Source organism: Polistes dominula, unplaced genomic scaffold, assembly GCF_049000335.1.
Source record: "Polistes dominula isolate Pdom_NZ unplaced genomic scaffold, Pdom_raw_medaka contig_29, whole genome shotgun sequence".
Lineage (NCBI taxonomy): Eukaryota > Metazoa > Arthropoda > Insecta > Hymenoptera > Vespidae > Polistes > Polistes dominula.
In genome coordinates, this window is record NW_028300865.1 from 709,719 (window position 1) to 730,149 (window position 20,431).

General features: G+C 23.7%; 4 protein-coding genes across 4 annotated transcripts; 2 read left to right on the forward strand and 2 right to left on the reverse strand.

The window, feature by feature from the left end:
• The first annotated feature begins 241 nt into the window (after window positions 1-241).
• mRpS23 (mitochondrial ribosomal protein S23) lies at window positions 242-1,136 on the forward strand. The gene is made up of 4 exons (XM_015324717.2): window positions 242-503; window positions 589-750; window positions 835-940; window positions 1,022-1,136. The coding sequence occupies exons 1-4, from the start codon at window positions 460-462 to the stop codon at window positions 1,127-1,129; spliced, it is 420 nt and encodes a 139-aa protein (XP_015180203.1). The 5' UTR covers window positions 242-459; the 3' UTR covers window positions 1,130-1,136.
• A 167-nt stretch (window positions 1,137-1,303) lies between these two features.
• Window positions 1,304-5,314, reverse strand: LOC107068412 (protein HID1). Its single transcript, XM_015324753.2, has 12 exons — window positions 5,114-5,314; window positions 4,510-4,869; window positions 4,382-4,435; window positions 4,084-4,307; window positions 3,731-3,972; window positions 3,425-3,655; window positions 3,218-3,343; window positions 2,863-3,119; window positions 2,523-2,766; window positions 2,289-2,434; window positions 2,042-2,208; window positions 1,304-1,967 (listed from the first exon to the last, which is right to left on the reverse strand). The coding sequence occupies exons 1-12, from the start codon at window positions 5,177-5,179 to the stop codon at window positions 1,745-1,747; spliced, it is 2,340 nt and encodes a 779-aa protein (XP_015180239.1). The 5' UTR covers window positions 5,180-5,314; the 3' UTR covers window positions 1,304-1,744.
• Window positions 5,315-5,991: 677 nt separating this feature from the next.
• On the reverse strand, window positions 5,992-20,015 carry LOC107068275 (uncharacterized). The gene is made up of 9 exons (XM_089179044.1): window positions 19,803-20,015; window positions 19,590-19,692; window positions 19,104-19,475; window positions 18,088-19,025; window positions 16,740-16,844; window positions 16,331-16,596; window positions 15,933-16,210; window positions 15,605-15,813; window positions 5,992-6,322 (listed from the first exon to the last, which is right to left on the reverse strand). The coding sequence occupies exons 1-9, from the start codon at window positions 19,848-19,850 to the stop codon at window positions 6,083-6,085; spliced, it is 2,559 nt and encodes an 852-aa protein (XP_089035170.1). The 5' UTR covers window positions 19,851-20,015; the 3' UTR covers window positions 5,992-6,082.
• On the forward strand, window positions 11,475-14,850 carry LOC107068276 (venom acid phosphatase Acph-1). Its single transcript, XM_089179094.1, has 6 exons — window positions 11,475-12,171; window positions 12,264-12,380; window positions 12,479-12,692; window positions 13,461-13,663; window positions 13,769-14,110; window positions 14,198-14,850. Exons 1-6 carry the CDS (start codon window positions 12,082-12,084, stop codon window positions 14,450-14,452), a joined length of 1,221 nt encoding a protein of 406 aa, XP_089035220.1. The 5' UTR covers window positions 11,475-12,081; the 3' UTR covers window positions 14,453-14,850.
• Window positions 20,016-20,431: the final 416 nt, after the last annotated feature.

The following is a 20,431-nucleotide window of genomic DNA, read 5'->3' on the forward strand; positions in this document are numbered from 1 at the left end:
AGCCGAGGGAAGCCGAGGTTAGCTGCGCGACAGAGGAGAAATAATACCCCCACCACATTGTTTTATACATTGTTCAAATGTGTTTGTGTCCATGTATTTCTCCGCGGCGCGTGGTGGGGGTATTATTTCTCCTCTGTCGCGCAGCTAACCTCGGCTTCCCTCGGCTTCTTTCGGTTTCCCGACACACCGACACGTAACATTCCGTTGTGTACGAGGCGTGCTGGGCTCGAGAGAAGGGGTAGAAATGTTCTACGATCTGGCTTCTCTGATTGGTTACCTTATGTCGCATATAATACAAGGAAATGTTTTATGACTTAACCTAACTTTTTCTCAGAAGACTTGCATGTTGCATACATGCATAAAAATACTCTTAAATATAAGAGTGACTTTATGTTTATTATTATTTACAGGATATTGTATTAAATTTTTAAATATTGACATATTTAATTATTAACCATAATGGCTCAAACAAGAGTAGAAAAGGTTGGAACTATTTTTACAAGGTACATTTCCAAATATTGAAAAATATTTATAAATAATATCAAAATTTAGAATAAAATTATTTGTTTAATATTATTATTGTTAAAGAGTAACATCATTAATACGTGGAGGTGCAATGTCTGAATCAGATAAACCATTGTGGTATAAGATATATGAAGCATTTCCACCTAAATATGAACCCAGTTATGAAAGGAGTGTTCCAAAAGTGGAATTAAAACAAATCTTTTACAAAGAAGATGTTATACGAGCGTAAGAAATTGTACAATGATACAAAAAAAATTCATTAAAAATTATCATTTTTTTGTATAATATGAAATATTTTTAACTTTATAGACGATTTCACAAAGATTGTAAAAATCTAGGAATGACGAATTTAAAAAATACAAAATATCTATCACAAACAAGGAAATTTCTTGATGCATATAATGATTTAATAAAGGTAATATATATACATATATATAAATCGTTGTATATTAGTATATATAAAAATAATAATTGTTATATAACATTTTTCTTACAGCTCAAATTATCTAAGGAGGAAGCTTATAAACAAGCACTGGAAAAATGTAATTATACATCAACAAATGTAGAAGATCAAAACAAAATTGAAAATAAATCAGAAGAATAGTAAATAATATGTGTATGATTTATTGATATTTTTTATTTTTAATTGATATATCATACACTCACATTGTATTTTACTTTTTCATCACAAAAGCAATAGTTAATCTTATTTATACATAAATATATATATATAGTAATAAAGTATATGAAACATTGAATATAGAGACGAACATAAAAATATGATGTAAAGATATCTAATTTATTATTAATATATAATGCATCAATGTTATTAAATAAACGAGGCAAATAAAATGAACGTATTTGTCAATGCACATGAGTATATAAACAAGTAAATAATAAAGAATATTATAATAAATTACATTTAAGACAAAATGCTAGATTGATACAATTGTTTCTTAAGAAAATATTTGCACCTCATTTTTCTGTTAATAAATCTTATATCTATCATAATGTTTACATATATATATTTATATATATATATATCGTTATTATTCATATAATACGATGTAAAATTAAAATTGCATTGAATAAATAAACTTTAAGTTATAGCAGTGATTTGTTTATACTATATATTTGCAGTATAAATACTTGATGTAAATGATAATGTAAATTTCTAATTACTATAAACTGATTTATATCTTTACACGCGTTAATATGTTTAAACTCTTTGTATTTCAAATAATTTGACATCTGTATCATACCAAATGGGTGGTTCAACATTTCTAAGATATATAACTCCCCACATATAAGTTCTAAACCAAGCAGTTGTTCCAGCATTAGCTTGATATCTTCTAATAAGAATAGGATGTGGAACTGGTAAAAGACCAACCAATGTACCATGTTGTAAAAATTTTAAAATTTCACTCTCATCTGTTAAACCCCTGAAGTGAAGATTGGTTATTTAATATGGTGCTAATAAATAAATAAATAAATATCAATATCAATAAATACATACTTGTCAATACATATTTTTTCAACTTGAGGAACAAGAACTTGCAATAATCTCATAATAGTTTGTAATGGAAGTTTACTTTTCCATTGGTAAACCCATTCACTAGAAGGAACCCATTGATTGGTATTGTTTGATATATTTGTTTGCTCAGCTACTCTGATTCCTCCTTTCTAAATATGAAAATAATTTATATTAATATCATCAATAAGTACAAATATTTATATAAAAATAGACAAATTATTATTCATACTGGTATTATAGAATTCTGTTTATTTAATGTTGTTGTATCAGTTGTATTATCCAAAGAATTCGAAAGATTATTTGTTTTTCCAATATCAACATTCACTGAAGGACTTAATGGATGTGCTGATTCTTTTTCTGTCATCTTTTCAATACCTGTAATGATTCAAAATAGATTTGTGTATTGACACTTTTCATTTGTTGCTTTTTATAGATATATGTTCGTGCTAGTTTTTTGTATTACCTGGTGTCTCTAATAAAGAAGCTTTTAAAGTTCCTGGTTCTGCTGGTTGAGCAGGATGAGATCCTTCCATTGCAGTTTCACTAGTATTTTCATTATATGTACTTGTTGGTACATGTCGCTGTTGTCTTTTACTAAGAGACTTAGCAATAGTGTTGCAATCACTTGGTAAATTTGCTAATGCATAAAACACTTGTCTTTTACGTATTATTGTATATACCAAATTACTATTTCCATCAAATTGATACTAGAAATAATAAAAAACAAAATAACTGAATTATTAAAATAATAAACGTAAGAAAAATTCATTTTGTATAATATATATATATAATAACAAAATTACCTGAATTATATTATTAAAAATTTCTAAAAGAAAAAATACTAAATGATGATTAGTAGGTGCTGAAAATAAGAACCATGGTGTACTAAATGCTTCAAGTAAATGTAACAATTTAGTACTGGCCACCATTGAAAGAGTTTTCAGATAAGGAGAAACATTGACTAAAATTGTAAGAAGACAGTCAAACAATGGTTGCAATCTTTGATGTCCTGTTGTGATTATTTTATGAAAAACTGTTACTAGTAGATCAGCATGAGTGCCTAAATAAAAGAATATTTAACATAAACACATTAAACAATTGTGATAACTTGTATAATTAATTTTGTAATTTTCAAAAATGTAGATTAAAGTTTTCTACCTGTAAATACTGGAATGTCCATTGGTACTGTAGCAGTATATGGTTTATTTAATCGTACTCCGAAGTTACGTTCTCCACTTAACAGAAGCAAAATAAATACACCTATGTGCATCAATCCAACACGTGCTGTAATATTAAATATTATCAACTGTATATTTAACAATATTTAATAATATAACACATTTAATAATTGTTATTGATATTTACATTGATCTGCACGTGAATCATTGAGATGATAAAGTATTGGAACTAATACCTCAAGTACATCTGAACTTTTAAGTACATAGTATAAAAATTTTTTATTATAATCACACATCTTCCAAAAGAATACTAACAGTTCTTGATGAAAATGTACTTTTTTCGTTGAATTAGGTAAATAAGTTTGCATTAATGGATTATTTAATAATCTAGTGATTCCTTTTAACACAAATTGAAAATCTGTAATGAGAGATAATAAGATATAATAAATAATCAAATATTTAAAGATAATAAATATCAATTTATAATAATAACCTTCGTCACGATGAATACGACTTAAATAATTAATAAAAAGATTATCTCCAAGTGATCCTTCTTCTGTTGGAATTTCACCAGACGTATCATGATCTAAAGTGACTATTAAAATCTGTAAAGCAACATCTACTAATGGTTCCAATGAATCAGTAAATAAAAGATGATTGTAAGGTACACCAAGTCCAACTGGATCATAAGCGCATACTGTATTTAACAGTGATGTAAACATGGGTAATGCATGCCTATAAAAAAAAAAAAAAAAAAAAAAAAAAACAAACAAACGTTATTATAAATATAAACTCTCAATTAAAATGAACAAATCTTTTAAATAACATAATCTTGAAATATTGTACCTATTTTCAGTACTTGTCAAACGTTGAATCCATTTATTTGGTGTAATTGATAAATCCATTGGAGGATTATACATAGTTTCACTAAAACATGTCAACAATAATTTTAATAATTCCGTTCTATTTGAATCTAAAATAGAATATCTGGGTGGGGAATGTGCAAATCCAACACCAGCTTCCCAAATATATTCACAACTGTCTATCGTTTGCAATTCTTCTGCTTTGTCCTATTTAACAAAAACAAAAGTTCATTGAAGTTAATTAAAAATTAATATTTCATTTTAAAAGGTAGTTCACTCACAGGTCCTGATTTTCTATTTGCAGCTACTGTAAAATCTGGACAAAATAGTAAATCCTATAAAAAACGAAATATTAATGATTAATAATGATAAATTAAAGATGACATTTTTATCATTGATATTTACTTACACATAATGCATTTAATAGGGAATGTGCTAATGGTAAACTTTCTTCATCTTCTTTGCCTGGTAAACTTGACCAAAAGAATCCTTTCCAATCAGGATCTTCAAATATATATGGTAATAATCTTGTTAGTAAACGACAACAATTAAGAACTGTTTGATGTTCTCTTTGCGTTCTACAGCTATTATCAACAGCTTTAACCAATTTTTCAACAGCTTTGTAACATAACGTTGCTAGGTTAGATGGTGCTTCTTCTCTTAAAATTCGAATTTCAGAAGCTGGAATTAATGTAAATATGTCTTGCACATTGGTTACATTTTCAGACCAAAATTGATCCCAAAAAGTGTCATTGGATGCTTCGATCACCTACAATATAAAATATGTTTGAAATAAAAAGGATAGATAGATAAAATTAAACGATTTAACAATAAAAGCTTAGCTTACGATAAAAATGTTATTAAATAAAAATGTACTTTTCTCTTCTCTTTATTTATAAAAGTATTTATCAAAATAAAAAGCAATATTGGTCACATAATTGCTTGACATATTGAAACGTCAAATAAGAATTTTTTTTTTTTTTTTTCATGAGAAAGATATTATATGCTGTCACCTGAGTTTTAGAGGTTAATTGGACAACGGCTTTACGGAAATTCAATTTTGTATCAGCATTACCCATAGTGTTAATTAATTATTAAATAATAACACTTTTCGACACTATAAACAGAACTGAATCTATCTGAATACTTTGAACTACGTCTGTATACTAAACAGAATAAGCATGAAGAAACGTCGCCATGTTGCAGCTATCATGCCATCTGAATGGAATTGAGTAAACTACTCGATCGATACAAGTAGTACCGACTTGTTGGTATGTTATCGACAGGTTAACGTGTAGGTAAATTATCGACAAGAAAACGTGTTGGTAAGTTTACGATAAGGAAATTTGTCGCTATTGGTAAATCGATAAATAAAGAGATAAAATAATGATCTATACCGACAGATGGTAAGACAATTTATTTCTTCTTTTCAAAATTGTATATTGTGTAATAATAATTTTTTACGTTTACAAATTATTTTTAATCCTATTAGCGAAGATAAGAAAAATTACCCATATATATATACATGTATATATTTAAAAAATAAAATATTCATTTAATATTCATGATACCACTATTTAATTATAACTATATATATGTAAATTTACTAAGAGTTACTCTAAGCGAAATCCGGTAATACTTGAAATGATAAGCTAGTTCTTGAAATAACTATTACTGACTTGTTTAAATATGAAAGAAAATAGAATTAAATAATTCATATAATTATAAGTATAATATATAAATTTAAAAAGAATCTTAAAAAAAAAAGTTAATCGATTTGTACTTGTTCTACGAATTTCAAATATGACAATACACTTTTATCTATTAATCATAATTGATTGATCGAAAATGTTATCAAAGTAAAATTGATATATAATAACAATGATAAAAATAAAACACAGAAATTCGTATTTATTATTAAATCGTAAAATTAATTTCAAGACAAATCCACAGATTGCATATCATTAAATACCATAGATTAATCACAACTTATTATTATTATTATTATAATTTTTAATATAATTATATAAATCAATACTCCTATTAGGATCATACTTTTGATCAGCATAATCTGGAGTTGTTGTTTTATCACAAACCATATCTTCTTCCGAAGGTATATCGTCAATAGTTAATTGAAAGAATTTATCTAACGGACATACTTCTTCGCAACCTGGTAGTTGAAGTGTTTCAAGTTGAAGTGGAATTCCAAGATAATATAATATCTAGAAATAAAAATAAAATATAATTTATAAAGCAAACTTTGTACATTATCGAAGTTATCAAGACGGATAATTTACTACTTTATATGCACTTTAAAGTACACACACATACACACATAAAAGAAAACAAAAAGAAAGAAGAATATACAAAATGATCATACTCTGACATAATATATCCCATCTTTGTACAAAAGTTCCATAAAAATGCTACTTGAATATGCAGGAGCATGTGGTTTATATACATTCAAACTGTATAACAAACTAGCAATGTTTGTTTCATGACCACTGTATACAAATAATTTGTTGTCCTTTTCAAAAGTACCATTTACATATCCAACGATATTCTTGATAAATTCTTTAAGCATTGCTCCTATAAAAATCATCAAATTCAAATTATATTCATGATGATCAGTAATGAAAAATGAAGAAGAAGAAGAAGAAAAAGAATAATAATAATAATAATAATAATATTCAATTATTATAATACCTCCGTATATTTTTCTTAATGATTTATTATAATTGGCTGCTTTATAAGCAACAATAGTAGCATTGTAAAGTCTACCATATGGAAATAATGGTTTCGTCCAAGCAGGTAAAGGAAGACCCATAGAATACTCTGCCATTAGAGTATGATATAAATATGAAATGTCCAAAGGAGTACTAATATTTTTGCCAGTATATTTAGTTAGTTCAGAAATTAGATCTTCATATGGTTCAATATCTCTCTTAAAATCAGCAGATTCTAAAACTTTGTTGTATTCATCCAAATATCTACAATGAATGATATAAAAGATTTTAAATCATCTTTGTTTAACAAATTGAGTAAAATATGAATAATAATAATAATAATAAATACCGTGGACACTCATCACCAAGAAAAAGATTATCATAGACTCTTGGAACATATTTAGCAGGAATTGGTTGCCATCTTAATCTAGGATTCCATATTTCAATACCTTTAGTTGGAAATAATCCTGCTAGTACTAGTTGTAAGGATGCTTTTGTTCTATCGTAATCCGAACTACGTGCTTCAATTGTTTTTGGAATATACAATGGACCAAAATAATTGTCGTATCTTTTTCGAAGATATTCACCTAATTTAAATTCCCTTTGCATACCTATCTAAAAAAAAAAAAAAAAAAAAAAAAAAGAAGAAAACAATCGTTGATAATTTTAGAAAACAAGCAAGTTACAACATTTATTAATATTAGAAACAAACAAACAAAACAAAAAAAAAAAGAAAGAAAGAAAGAAAGAAAGAAAGAATCAAATGAAAGTTACTTTTGTTAATTGTCCTCTACCCATAGGATAAAAACTATAATTTAAATATGGATCATTTGGATATTTTTCATAAGGACTGTCTTCTGGTGTTCTATCTCCATGTCTAAATACCTGTTTAATTGAAAATCAAATTTAAATTATATATAATTGAAATTATATTTAATAAAAGAACAAAAAGTTAAGTGAAATATTTTTGACTCACCACATTTAATAATTTTAATTCATAATCGTCATATTTTAATGCACACGTGCATACCACCATAAAACTAATAAATAAAATAATGCAATACCTCATGATGGTGTATTGATTTGAAATCATTTTATTGTTCAATCCTGAAACAAAATATATATATATATATATAAATATATAAAATAATGCAAATGAGAAGACATTGATTTAAAATCGATTCTTGTAAATTACAATTGAGTGATTAAATGTCGAAAAATATTTATGACTAATCTTTCGTAACATATATATTACGAAATGAAAAATATAACATCAAAATGTTTTCATACGAATGATGGTAGTAGTTCAAAAGTTATACAACAATTTTCACCATTTTTTATTTCATTCGAACACAAAATCAATTTTTCATTTATACTTTTCTTTTGAAAAGCTGTTAATTATTATATTTTATTTTATCAGTATTAAATGTATATATAATGGGAATAATGTTGATACATTGATAAATATTATTTTTCAAAATGTAAACAGAAAAATGAAGAAATAATGTATTTAATAATACATTTATAAAAAGATGTTCCACAATTCAATGTATTACTACTTACTTAATTGAAGTTATTTTGATTGAAGGTAACAAGTGTAGAGCAGTGAGCTTCAACTTGATCCTTCCAGTTTTGACACTAACTTAAGACAGAGATCAAATTATTGATACTTCTTATAATATAGGGGAATAAACGCTCGTACAGCTCGTAACAGCTTTAAACCAACTCTACCTGTAGTTTGTTAAAATTAATGAAATACACAACTTACTTATATCTACGTAATATTCTTGATACGACAATCTATACTTTTTGTTTTAGCTAAAAAGTATCATTATCTACGATAAGTACAAACTAAACTGTCAATTTATGTTTGAGCATTTTGAATTATAATTGATGTCAGTTAATTTATGATTAATTATATTATAAGTTAAATTTAAAACAATATAAAGATTATATTATTTAATCAATGTATTATTTTAACTAAAATACAATATATTATGTTATATGAATAATTATAAATATAATCAATTGATTTGTTAGAATATAAATGATATTAATCAAAACAATAGTTAAAGTTAACTTATTATTACTATATATTGTAAGTTAAATTACAAAATAAAGATCATAATATTCGAGCAGTGTATTTTACTACAAATTTTACTAAAAAACAATATATTATAAATAATTATATATAAATATATATATATGTATATATAAATAATTATAAATTGACTTAGTTAGAAAATAAATGATATTAATCAAAACAATAGTTAAAGTTAACTTATTATTAACTATATTATATAAGTTATATATATATATAATTATTAACTTATTATTAACTATATTATATAAGTTATATAAGTTATATAAGTTATATATATATGTATAATATATAATAGTTAAAGTTAACTTACTATTACTGTATTATAAGTAAAAATATATGAAAAAAAGATGATATTATTTAATCAATGTATTATTTTAACTAAAATACAATATATTATGTTATAAGTATAATTATAAATATAATCAATTGATTTGTTAGAAAATAAATGATATTAATCAAAACACATACACACACAGACAGACAGACACAAACACAAACACAAACACAAGATAGTGATGATGTGATTTACCTACCATAGATTAATGTAATATGTCCATGTAAATTAATCCGTTCTTTTATTTATAACGTGAGCAAATGTTCAATCTATTGGAATATCGAAAATGTTAATACACGTGTGTTTATATATGTATATATATATATACATCATTGATTAAATGCAATCCTTTTTTTTGTTTAAGTTGGTAGTTAAGAATCATCCGGGACTTCCGCTGCGGGTACTAATAATTATTCTAGCTAATTTATTTATATTTAAGACATTATCTTAAGCTTAGTGACATAGAATTGATCAAGTTAACAAACGACTATGATTAGCCTTGAAAATTATAGGACAAGTATAGCACTTTATAAGCAACATCATGTGCGGGTATATTTAATTATTACAATGTCAAAATTTATTCGATGTTTTTAATCCAATACTTTGAATGATTAGTTTTATTTGTTGTATATATTTTAATTATTAACAAGAAAAAAAATGTAATTCAAAACACATTTATTCAGTTTTTTTATTTTTTTTAAATTGTTCTATCGAATTATTTTATTTCATTTCATAGAATATTATGTTTTTGTTATTAACAAAACAAAGAAAAAAAGAATGTTTAAAAAATTATTATTAAATGTTTAAAACATTATTATATTAATTTTTTTTTATTTTATTTCATATAATATTATTTTATATAATTGAAACAATTCACACGCGTTGGAAAAAATAAAAAAAGTGAAAAAAACCTTGAAAAATAAATGATAACGTTGGTTATCACTTAAAACATTGTTTTAAAAGGTTTTCCTCCTTTTTTATTCTTTTCTTGCAAATATTCACGTTAATTAGTTAACGTTAATTTATGTGTATATGCAAATGTAATTACAAAAAATGAAACTCACTCTTATACATAATATATATATATATACATATATATATCTTATCTGTAAATATTTCATGGTAATTTAAAATTTGATAATTGGAAAAGCAAACTGTTATAATATAAAATTAATACACTAATACACAAATACACATACATATATTATACACACTTATTAATGAATGTGTACTACACATGTGTACGTTACAATGATATCTAATTATAGTTAGTTACAGTTAAACCTTCATTCTGATAAGTGTATCTTAATGATAAATCAAAATTGAAATATTAATTTGAAAATTGTTTAAGATTAAATAATACAATAAATTTTATTTTACGTAATCAAAAAAAAAAGAAAAAAAACAATTCAAATAATATTACGCAAGATAAGAGAATCAAATCAAATGATTTTTATGTATAAAAGTGATTGATGTGTTGGAAAAAGAAAAAAAAAGATATTAAATTAAATTAAACAAGAATAAAGATAGCCATGTAAAAATATAAAAAAACAAAAAAATAAAAAAATAAAAATCGTATACATAAAACAAAGTTAATGATTCATAGTGATTTTAATGTCAGAATAAAAAAGAAGAAGAAGAAGACAACAAAAAAAAAAAAAAAGAAACGATTGAAAGATTTATAATACTTAATTCTTATTCTTTATCCTTATCTTTGTTTGTCTATCTCTCTCTCACTCACTCACTCACTCACTCACTCACTCACTCACATGAATATATACAAAAATGTTTATAACAATATTTGTAATCGAAATGAACTATTTGCATAGGAAAAAAAAAAGAAAAACAAAACAAAACAAATCTATCAGCTTATCTATAAATTATAATAATAATAATAATAATAATAATAATAATAATAATAATAATAATAAAATGTGAAATTATTATTTTTCTGATTCTTTCTATTTAATTCAAATTAATTAAATTAATTTAATTAATTATTTTATTGTAAAATTGAAATTAATTGAATTGTCCGGCCCCAATAATCAAACAATTAAAATATTAATACGATTTCATTGAAATTAATGAACAAACAAGACATTAAATTAAATAATTAATAATAATAAATTTAAGTTAATTTTATTATATTATAATATTATTATTAATTATTTATTATATTATTATTATGAAATTACATTAATATGCTGAAACACACCACACGTAATATAACTCGTTGTAATAAAATAATTCACTTTAATGTGATACACGTTTGGATTTTATTCTTATTCTTCTACTTCTTCTTCTTCTTCTTGTTCTTCTTCACTTATCGATGTAACGTATACAAGTTAATCCTTTAAAAGAGAAAAAAAAAAGAAAAAGAAATCCTTCACTTTGATAACGCGATATTTTTTTTACCTGAATAGCATAATAGTCTCTAATTCATTTTAATGAGGTGCTTTTATTAGTCGGAAGGATTACCAGTTTCTTCCTTCTTCTTCGAAATGAGAAAAGAGATCTTGCTCAATGATAAGTTTAGTTACACAAAAGTAAAGGAAACTAATGTGTCAAGAAGAGAAGAAAGACAATTCTAACATCGTTCAATTCTTATCGTCGATTCGAGAATACGACAATTTTCGTAGTGCTCAACTTGAAATTGAAACAAACAATATTGTCAAATTATAATTTATATAAAATAACGTGTATGATGATAGTGTGACAAGAGTGTAATTCAAATTCAAATTCATTAATAATATTCATATATACATAATTTATAACATTAATACGACGAAGTTTAATTAATAACAAATATTATTTAAAATGAATAACGTAAAACGATCGTCATTGTTAATATTTATAACAATGTTAACATTTGCATTTGGTATCGATGAATTAAAATTATTACAAATTGTACGAATTATTATTATTATTATTAATAAATCATATATATAATTTAATATTTAATTATATATATATATATATAAAAATGTTATATATTACAGATTTATATGAACAATCAATATGTACCATACGAAGATGCTATTAATAATAATATTACAATTTTGTTAAATAATTCGTCATATGATTATATCAATTCAATGACGAAAGATATACCCAAGGTAAAATTGTCAACAAACGTTAACTCGTTATATAAAAATACTCACGTTTGATAGATTTAATGCTAAATATAATGATTACACTAATTAAATGTTAATAGGTAAGTAAATTGAATATGTACAACCTCGGGACGTATTTACGTGAAAGGTACGATAAATTCTTAGGTAATGTTTATTCAAAGAAAATTATGAAAATTCGTACTACGGAATTTCCATTATCACAAATATCAGCGGAACTTGTTAACGCGGCACTTTGGCCACCGTCAGAATTACAAAAATGGAATGACGATTTGAATTGGCAGCCTATACCTTTTGGTTAGTTTAATGAACAATATTTTCAATTATTTTTATATTATTTTCTTCTTCACCTCCTTTATACAGAATAATATGTTCAGTCATTTATTGTATTGTTTTGTTCGTATTATCTCATGTCTCTTTCGAAACCTCTTCACCACCTGTATACAGAATAGTACAAAATAATTAGTTTAGTTTTCATAGTAAACTTATCTTGAGAACCTTGAACTAATCTATTCCTAAATTTGCCAAATTTAAATATGTGGGTTGTTTTAAATACCTTGTTTCGAAAGACTTACGACATTAAACTATGATAAATAATATAAAGTTTTATTATTCATAGATTTCATGATTTTATTTCAACATTGTGTTTGTGATTCATCTTGATAAGTATTATTAAAAACATGTAATGTTGAAATTGTGATCCCGTTCAAAATCTCTTCTCCTTCTGTATACAGAATAATACAAAAAAAAAAAATATATAATTCACTTTTCATAATAAGCTTATCTAGACAACCTTGAACTAATCTATTCCCAAATTTGCCAAATTTAAATATGTGGGTTGTTTAAATACCTTGTTTCGAAAGACTTAAGACATTAAACTATGATAAATAATATAAAGTTTTATTATTCATAGATTTCACGATTTTATTTCAACATTGTGTTTGTGATTCCTCTTGATAAATTATTATTGAAAGCATGTAATCTTGAAAACGTGATCCCTGTAAAATAAAACACAATATCATTTATACATTTATTCATTTAAACATTGTAATAAAATGTTTACAGAATATACCAAAGTGGAAAATGATACGTTGTTGTTAGGCACGTACTGTCCACGTTTTAAAATAGAAGAATTCAAAGCAGAAGAATATATGGACAAAATAATATTACATCATAAACCATTATTCGATTATCTTTCCAATCATACTGGCATGAAAATGACCAAACCATCGGATGTAGAATTTTTATACAATGTTTTAAAAACAAAAGTAAGTTAGATAATAATTACATAATATATTTATTTAAAAGATATATATATATATATATATATATAATTATAATAATAAATAAAAAACACAATTATTGTATTACAGAATGCTTATAATTTATCAATACCATTTTGGGCAATTGATACATTTCCAGATGGAGAAATGTATAATGTAACATTATTGCAATATGATTTATTATCTATGACAACTGTTCAAAGACAATTAAATGGTGGAACATTTTTAAAAGAAATTACTTTAAATGCATTAAAATATAGTCAAGGTATTATTACAAATGATATGAAAATGATGATGTACAGTGGTGACGTCAGAAATATCATCGGAATTTTGAAAGCTATGAATTTATGGTCACCACATATACCATCGGAAGCATCTTCACTTATTTTCGAATTGTATTTTAACAATGTCACATCTACATACGGAATAATGGTAATTACAATAATTATTCATTATTTTTTCAAATAATTTCATATTAATATATATATATATATATTAAATTAAATATTAATTATACAGATCAATTATTATACGGGTATTCACGAGGAAAATGTCATTTTGACGTTACCAGGATGTTCTGTAATTTGTCCTTTAAATATATTTTCACAAATTATTTTCGATTCAATACCAATCGACGAAAATTCATTATGCAAATGGACAAATGATTTATCATATATAAATATAAATTCTAAAACTAATACAGCTAATCTCAATTGCAATCAATTAATAAATACGATATTACTTTTAATTTTCATAATTATTATATACAAATAATTTCTTTTTTATAAACATATTCATGTATATATCTTCTTTTAATGTTACATGTATAATTCAAATGTGTATTGTTTTATTTTGAATTTATTCTGTTCCTTATATTAAATATAATTAATTAAAAATTCGATCAATTATTTATTTACTGTATATTGTTTATTATTAAACCGCGAATGGAGGAATTGCGTTTAGGGACAGAAACAATGGCGGCATTTGATATTTACGGCAATGTACTTTCGAGTTCCTAATACCAATTAATAATAATAATAATAATAATAATATTGTTTATTATTAAATTCATTAAAAAAAATAAATGTGCCTTTTTATTACATAAATGTGATGTTGTATTTATACTGTATAAAAGTTAATGATCTATATATATATATATATATAGCTGTATATCTTATCTTATCTTATCAATACTATTACGTTTATTAATGATCAATGATTCTTTTATAAATATCATTAATAAAAGGAATACAGAAGAAATGAATTGTATATTTGAATACATGAAACTGTCTTTTTCATTTTACATTAACAATAATAATTTCTATTTATTAGACATATCAAAATAAATCATAAAATATTCTATCGCGGTATTTTTTTTGATTAAAAATATCTTTTTATTATAATAATAATAATAATAATAATAATATAGATTTTTCATAAATTGTTATTATTATTATTATAATTTTGTATATAATTAAATAAATCTATACTTTTAATAGTATAATCATACTTTTGATCAACATATTTTGAAGTATTTCTTTTATCACAAATCATATCTTCGTCTGTAGGTAAATTGTCAATAATCAATTGAAAAAATGTATTTAACGGACATATTTCTTCACAATTGGGAAGTCGAAGTACTTTAAGTTCAGCTGGAATTCCCAGATAATATAATATCTATAAAATATAAATAAAATCAAATGAAATTTATAAAGAAACTCAATTCGTTGATTATAAGCAAAATTAACAAGATAAATAATTCATTGCTTTATATTTATTTTAAAGCACATACACACACACACACACACACACACACACACACACAAGAAGATACAAGGTATAGTATTTAATAAATATTATTTATTAAGTACTATATCTTGTATCTTATTTTATAATAAAAATAATAAAAATATATAATTATCATACTCTGACATAATATATCCCATCTTTGTACAAAAGTTCCATAAAAATGCTACTGGAATATTGAGGAATATGTGGTTCACATATATTCAAACTATACAATAAACTAGCAACATTTAAATCGTGACCACTGTATAAAAACAATTTGTTGTCCACTTCAATAGTACCATTTAAATATCCAACGATATTCTGTATAAATTCTTTAAGCATTGGTCCTATAAAAAAAAAGAATCTAATTGAATAAAATATTCATGATACAAATGAAAATACACATAATGATATTAAATTATTATTATCATTATTATTATTATTATTATTAAATGTTATTATAAACCTCCAAATAATTTTCTAATCGATTGATTATAATTGAATATTTTAAAACCGAAAAGTGTGGCATCATAAAGTTTCGGAAGCAATGATTTCGTCCAAGCAGGTAAAAGAAAACCCATAGATTTTTGTAATATTAAAATTGTATATATAAAACCATAATCGATAGGATTATGAACATTTCTTCCAGTATATTTAGAAAGTTCAATGTTCAAATCTTCGAATGAAGCTAATTCTTCTTTAATTTCAGTATATTCTAAAATTGTCTTCAATTCATCCGAAAATCTACAATTTTTAAATGTAATACAATATTGTCATCTTTGTAATAACAAATGAGTAATATATTATAACATTATTTAATATAATAACAATTATTATAAATCAAATAATAATAATAATAAATACCTAGGACATTCGTGAGTAAGAAAAAGATTATCATAGACTCTTGGAACATATTTCGTAGGAATTGGTTGCCATAATAAATTATCATTCCATATTTGAACATTTTTAGTTGGAAATAGTCCTGCTAAGACAAGTTGTAAGGATGCTTTTGTTCTATCGTAATCCGAACTACGAGCTTCAATTGTTTTTGGAATATATAACGAACCTAAATAATTGTCGTATCTTTTTCGAAGAAATTCACCTAATTGAAATTCTCGTAGTTTACCATCCTTAAAATTACATAATTTTGTTAATGACTTAAACACGTTTTTCTTTTTTTCTTTCTTTTTTTTTTCAGTAGAACAATTGAAACAAATTAAGAGTATTTTCATTAGAAATAAATTATCAATTCAGAATAAAAAATCGAACGTACGTTTGTTAATTGTCCATTACCAATTGGATAATAAGTATAATTTAAATATGGATCATTTGGATAAGTTTCATAATCGTCAGGTGTTCGATCTCCATGTCTAAATAGCTGTTAAATTAAAACAAAATCAAATATCATTGATATTATTAAGAGAATAATGTTTGAAATATTTTTTACTCACTACATTTAATAATTTCAATTGATAATTGTCATCTTCGTATGCATAAATGAATCCAAACGTAACACTAATAAGTAAAACTATGGAATATCTAATTTTGTCTAGATTGAAAATCATTTTTAAATTTTCTACAATTTAATGACGCATTTTCTACTATTTAAAAGCTTTTTAACTATGTAAACATGTATCTTATCTTATCATTATTATCGTTCTTAAAAATGATAGAATAATATTTGCATATTTTAAATCCAAAATTATCTTGATGAACAACGATATTAGAAAAAAAAAAGAAAAAAAAAAAGAATTAAAAATTACAAGTAATTTCAATTTATTTCTAAGAATTGTTCATTATAATTAGATATAATATTTTGTTTTTTTTATTGCATATCATTTATTATATAAAAGATAAGTACATATTTTTTAAATATGTATATCTTAATGTTATATCAATTATAATTTAAATACATGTACAAACATTTTCATTATATTCATATTTCTATTAAAATAACAAATTAAAATTCTTTTCATTATTATTTATTCTAATTTATAATAATAATAGTAATAATAATATATAATTTAGTAAAATGATAATATATCAAAATAAATGTTTTATGTAATCAACATAAGATGTAATTGGCGTGTTTTTTCAGCTAACAATGGAATATCATATATATGATTTCTCGTAAATAATTCTAAACTATTTATCCATTTTTCAATACACATCTGTGCTTTTGTATTATTTTCATTAGAAACTTGATCTATGTTCCATTGTTTTCGCCAAAGTTTTGTTACTGGTATTACGATATTACGTTCAGTATCATTTTTATTACTAAGAATTATCATTTTATATTTTCGCAAACAAATACTTAAAGCATATAAAATAAGATGTATTTTATTAATAATATTATTAATACCATGTTGTTTTTCTTCAAATATATCTGTTAATGTAATATTCAAGTAATCTAATTGTTTTATTAGAAAATCAATAATCTCTGAACAAATGTATTGAGAATTACAAAATTCTAGAATAATAGATATGTGATATATTTGTAATGTCGTCTAAAATAATAAATTACATATTTATGGATTATTAAAATATAAAAAAAACACACACACAGAATAATATATATATATATGATAATAATACACACACACAAATGATGTTTAATTTACCTTATTGAAATTTGTCTTTTGACAAATTTCTTTCAATACATCTTGTATTGCCTGTACAATTATTTGACTGCATACATCAGATTTCATTTCTAATTGAAAAATATTTGCAAATTGTAATATTGCATCTAACGCTTCTTTTTCTAACGTATCAATCCAACATTTTCTTTTCAAATAATCATTAACTATAGTTTCATTTTTGAAAACTCTTAAAATAATTTCTATTGATTTAACGACAACATCATTCGTTTCCAATGATTTAAGAGTAAAATTAATCCATCCTGTTGAAATACATTGTTTTATATTCTTCTTTAATCTTTTTCTCGGTATATCGATTATTTCTATTTGTCGTTTTTTCTGTAAATATTTATTATTTATTCGTTCGTCGATATTGTTGACAAAATTCATGGAATCTTGTTGATTGATATTTAAAGTGTCATATGCACTGTCTTCTTGTTTATCGGAAATATTACTTTCATCGTTATTTAAAGAATCATTTTCTAAAGTAAATAAATCCGGTGTTATGACATTTTCTGAATTAAATAAATCCGGTGTTATGACATTTTCTAAAGTAAATAAATCCGGTGTTATGACATTTTCTTGATAATACGTATCATCAACGTTTTCCGAATTTATTGTTAATTCTTCATCTGATTCTGGAATAATCCAATTTTGAGATTTATTTATATCCATTGTGCAAAAATTATTCCATCTAAGAGGTGTTAAGGGATCTGACAGATTTGTCGTATCATTTATATTTGTACAATTTTCTTGTTCTTTATATAATTCTTGACTTGAATTTTGTTCATTAAAATCGTACAGACATTTCCAAGATTTGGAATAATATAACGAGACTGTATTATTTAATTCTTTAGTTGAAATATTAGAACTGTTAGACATTATTATTTTCTTCTTACAATTTCGTTGCAATTTAGGAAAATCTAAAATAGATTTATGTTATTATTATTATTATTATTTGAAAGAAATAAATGATCGTAAATTAATCAAATATTACTTACCATTTATACGTGAACGAGATTTGACATTACGTTTAGAAATTTGTTTAAACATATTAGATATCAAATTATATTCTTCTAAAGGAATTTCATGCATCCTTTTTACAATTGATTTCAACCAAACTATTGCTTGAACGAAACTTAAATCTTCCTTGCATTTTTCCAATGGACCTATGATTGTATTATCTCGAGGATTCATCAATATATTTGGTACTTCATAAATTTGTTTACAATAAGAACAAATTGTATCTAATGAATCATTTTTATCTACTCCTAATTGTTTTCCTAGATTTATTATATTTAATTCTGTTAATAAGTCTTCTAATATGGGTGAACATACTTGATCATTATCAACAACACTAAAATAAGTGCTATCTACAAAAAATTTATGTATTATTTGAAAAGAATATTATGAATTTTTGAAAAATATTACATATAATAATAATAATAATAATAATAATAATAATATTCCTATTTATTTAATATTACCAGAATCATATGAGTTTTGATTTATGTCATAACTTTGTATTTGTCCCAAAGCTTCTATAATTTTATTTCTAGATTTATCATGTTCTTCATCCATTTCATCTCTCTACGCGATTACAATATTATTATATTATTATAATTAGAGTTCATTTTTTTTTTTTTTAGTTTTTGTTGTTGTTATGTATATTTAAAAAGAACAAAATTAACAAATAATACCTTATTTAAAATGATGTCAGTTAAAACGTTTCCTTTTTTTCGTTTCATTTCTTTTTCTTCTTCTTTTTGTATTACTTTTGTACAAATATCAATTATAAAATATAATACATAATATATATTAATTTATACAACTTATTTTTCTACATACATTTAATAATGTTACTTTTACACATTAAAGATATAACTCACACACAATATCTTTATTCAATTAAAATTTCCCTCCATGTTTGATATCATTGATACCACCGAATTCAAAAGTACAATTTAAATAAATATATATTTTTGTTTAGGTTGGACATTCTGTTTGAAGTCCAAAATTATAACCTCTCTAATTCCAATTATATTTAACTGATTACCGGTGGTACATGATACCAATAGTATTTAAAAAACGACAACGTTAAAAATATATTTTAATTTTGTTTCAAATTTCCCTCCATATTTGATATCAAAGATACCACCGAATTCAAAAGTACAATTTAAATAAATATATATTTTTGTTTAAGTTGGACACTCTGTTTGAAGTCCAAAATTATAACCTCTCTAATTCCAATTATATTTAACTGATTACCGGTGGTACATGATACCAATAGTATTTAAAAAACGACAACGTTAAAAATATATTTTAATTT